Source organism: Fulmarus glacialis, unplaced genomic scaffold (genome assembly GCF_000690835.1).
Source record: "Fulmarus glacialis isolate BGI_N327 unplaced genomic scaffold, ASM69083v1 scaffold42478, whole genome shotgun sequence".
NCBI classification, from domain to species: domain Eukaryota; kingdom Metazoa; phylum Chordata; class Aves; order Procellariiformes; family Procellariidae; genus Fulmarus; species Fulmarus glacialis.
Genome location: NW_009229642.1, coordinates 2,946 through 6,500, shown reverse-complemented (window position 1 = coordinate 6,500; position 3,555 = coordinate 2,946). Strand labels below are relative to the sequence as shown.

General features: G+C 58.6%; 1 protein-coding gene across 1 annotated transcript; it reads right to left on the bottom strand.

Annotated features, from left to right (window-relative positions):
- Positions 1-321: 321 nt before the first annotated feature.
- Positions 322-3,336, bottom strand: LOC104081259 (non-lysosomal glucosylceramidase-like; the record flags this gene model as incomplete). Its single annotated transcript, XM_009583925.1, has 5 exons — positions 322-561; positions 1,907-2,125; positions 2,239-2,354; positions 2,579-2,670; positions 3,276-3,336. Coding segments are annotated over 5 exons (728 nt in total), but the record flags the coding sequence as incomplete, so codon positions are not given.
- Between the last annotated feature and the right edge of the window lie 219 nt (positions 3,337-3,555).

The following is a 3,555-nucleotide window of genomic DNA, read 5'->3' as shown; positions in this document are numbered from 1 at the left end:
CCCCCCACTGCCCCCAACAACTCTGGGACCCCACACTCACTCCCCTCATGCTGCCCGGCCATGCTAACTCCAGACCTACTCACCTGCTGTCCTGAAAGCTTCACCCATAGCTTCTCTCCTGGCACTCGCCGCCAAGAGGGTGCCCTTGGGGAAGTCATGTCCCCACTCCTGCTCCAGCAGTCAGGCAAGCACTGAGGACCAGTGCCAACCCCAATCCATCACACACCTTTACCAGCTGCCTGGAAGCAGCCCTGCACCCCTATTCAGCAGGGCTGTACAACCCCCCCAGCAGGAGCCACACCACTGGTGCCAGCCCTTTACCTTCTCCCGGGCAGAGATGGCGAGAGTGAAGGGGTTCACGCGTGTGCAGTGGTGCAGCAGGACTCCAGCAACCCGCTCGCCGTCCTTCTCGAAGGCGAAGGGCTCATTCCAATGCCCTCCGCTCCTGTCCTCCTTCGTTCCCGTGCCATTCTGCAGGCTGAACATGATGGAGACGTCCACATCCTCATCCCTCCCATTCTCCACCTCCCAGATGAACACTCCCACCGGCAGGCTGGAGTCCTGGCAGAGACAGACAACGCTGTGTATAGGGCTGGTGCTCCATGGTTAGCTGTCAGAGCATCACTTTTCCCGCTGCTGGGGAGACCACGAAGGGATGCAGCGGGAGCAAGAGCACCAGGAACAACTCTGTCTCAGAGTCCACTGCCAAGCTGGGGAACAGCAGCGTGAGCAGAGGAATCTGGGGGACAGGCAATACAAAATTCAGCCAACACGCCCTGGGCTAGCAAAACCCACACCAGGCAATACACAGACGGAAAGCAGCGTTTAAGGTTCAGACCGGTGTCTCACCGCCCGTCTGCTCAACAGGTTGATACAGGCTCACGTGCTCTGCTGGGGTAAGAGGAAGGTCAGGAGTGTTGGCAGCACACCCTGCCACCCTTGCCCGGGGCTGGGAGCGAGCAGGAGCAGCACGCAGGAGCGGCGAGGCATCCCTTGCTGCCATCCCAAGCTTCCGCATTGCTGCAGGGGTTCCTCCTGCCTGGGAGCATTGCTGAGTAGAGACACGGGGAAATGTTGGGAAAGCCTGGCTGGGAAAGCCCAGCTAATAAGCAGGTTTTCCCTTGGGGATGGCAGGCAAAAGCCAGCTAAAACACTCTTAGGAACACCCAGCTGACAAACCAACCCAGAAGTACAGGCTGAGGGTTTCCCAAAATGCTACCATCCAAAACACTACCACTGGATCCTCCGGGCAGTAAGGCCACAGCTCTGGACTTGCCATTCCAGGTGGACGGGAGTTGGGATGGTCACAGGACAAAACCAAAGCAGTACAAAGAATCAAAGCACAGGTCAAAACCAAAGCAGTACAAAGAGTCAAAGCACAGGTCAAAGGCGAAAGGAGCAGCTACCAGAGCTAAGCACAAGGAAAAAGGGATAACCCTTCCAGCACCAACTGCCGCAGGAGAGGCCAAAGCCTTCCAGGGTCCCGCTGCTACAGATGTGGCACTAGGGACAGGGTCTTGGGACAGAAGAGACCAGGTTGGAAAAGAACATTAACAAGGCGGCAAGCCTGCTTGTCTTCAGGCAATGCTGAGCTGGGCAGGAGGGACAAGGAACTCCTCTACTGCAGCATCCCTGGATGCACGGGCAATGCTCAGGGGTCAAAAACTCACCAGCTCCAAGCCTCTGCCACCCAAATGGGATGCACCAAGCTCAGCCAGCCAAGGGCCTGTCCTGGGAGCATCTCACAGGACAGCCCCGTCTCTGGTGTGCCAATCCCTTCCCCCTCCCGCCATGCAGGCAGCTCTGCCAAACCCCTGCCAACCTGCTCCATAGGAGCTGTGCTGCTGCAGCGCCCAGCGCTCCCATGGGACAGGCTGCAACTAGCATGGGGCCATCACCTCCTTACCTTGTAGTCATGGGGGATGACGGGAGAGACCTGGCGGCAAGTGAGCACTACGTTTTGCCCTGGGAGCTCGTAGACCATCCAGGCACGGGGGTACAGGGCATGGTAGAAGGCATAGTGGCCACAGTAGCCCCAGTTCCAGCCCTGCAGAGTGCTAGGTCTCTCCACAGACAGGACCTGCTGGTAAACTGTCTGCCCCTTGCAACGCAGGCACACCGTGAACTGGGGAGGAGAGGAGCACATGGAGGGGATGAGATGAGTCCAAGAGCAGAGGCCCCAACCGCCCAGGCTGCTGCAGGGCTGCTCGCACCCCTCGCAGACCCCGCTGCACCTACCTGGTCAGCGATGACCGTTTCATAGTGATAAATACCAGGGTTCAGCTGCCAGCGGCAGAACTCGCCCCGCCAGCCACGGGTGATGGTGCCTCCCCCGATCCCGCCCAGCGGGCACCCTGGCAAAGACACCTGAAATTAGCACCCCCGTTCCTCCCCATGACTGTCTCCAGCCCAAGGACCCCTCCCCCCATGCAGTTCCTGGGGCCCCTCGGCACTGCCCGCACTCCAAAAGCTCCTCGACCCACTCCCCACCTCTAGCACCTTGATGGCCCCATGTGAATCCCTGCCCACCCAGCACATTGGGCACTGCACCACCCCAGTGCCCAAACTGGACGCTGACCGTAGATCTGCTGCAGAGGAACGGCACACAAGAGGTCAATGAAGGCAGATTTCTTCTCTATGCGGGTCTTCTTGTACCACCACCTGAAGTATCTGCAAGGGAAGGAGAGGTATGAAAGAAGACAGGAGCAAGCGTCACTGTCCCTTTGATGTCACTGGGCAGGATGTGACCAGCACACGTTGCAGCTGATCCTCTTGTAGAGATGTAGAACAGGAACCTGTGTCCCAGGGCACATGGGGTGGCAGCCCCTGCCATCCATCTGCAGTGTGTATCGGTCAGCGGGCAGAGCACAGGCAGCTCAGGGCAGACTGCAAGGGCACAGCACAGAAACAGAGTGCTCCAATACCTGAGAGCAGGGCTCCCAGCTCATGCAGAGGCAAGAGGCTTTCCCAGATGCCACAGATCCCAGATCCCACAGAGAAGTGGGAATACACACAAGGACCACCACCACCACCACGTCCATGCCTGGTAGGGCATGTCCTGCTAAGGAAGGTCTGAGAGCAGAGGCACAAGCCCAGGGAAGCCATAAGCTGCTCCAAGGAAGTCAGCCTTGCTCTTCCACCTCCACGTCCCCATTGTCACACACAGCCCTGCCACATCCCAGTGCCACATCCCCAGAGGCAGATGGCACGGGGCAGCCTTGCCCAGGAGGAGGCGATGCTTGCTGTCTGCAGCTGGCAGGATCCTGGGGACTCACCTCTGCTCACAGACCAGCTGCAGCCAGGCACTGCCCATCAGATAATTTCTCACCCAAAGGCCTGGGAATCGAGAGACACCCAAATAGGGGCACACCTGTACCTGGGTGTGCCGGCACCACTCTGGGCAAGAGGAGCAGGGCTGGGCTCCGAGTCAGCACTCATAAAGGACTGGCTTTTGCTAATGAACTGCCCCAAGTTAAATCTTCCATATGGAGACAATTAGCATACGGAAACCAGCTACCAGACCAGAAGAAGCTGCTGAACTTCCCCCAGCAAACA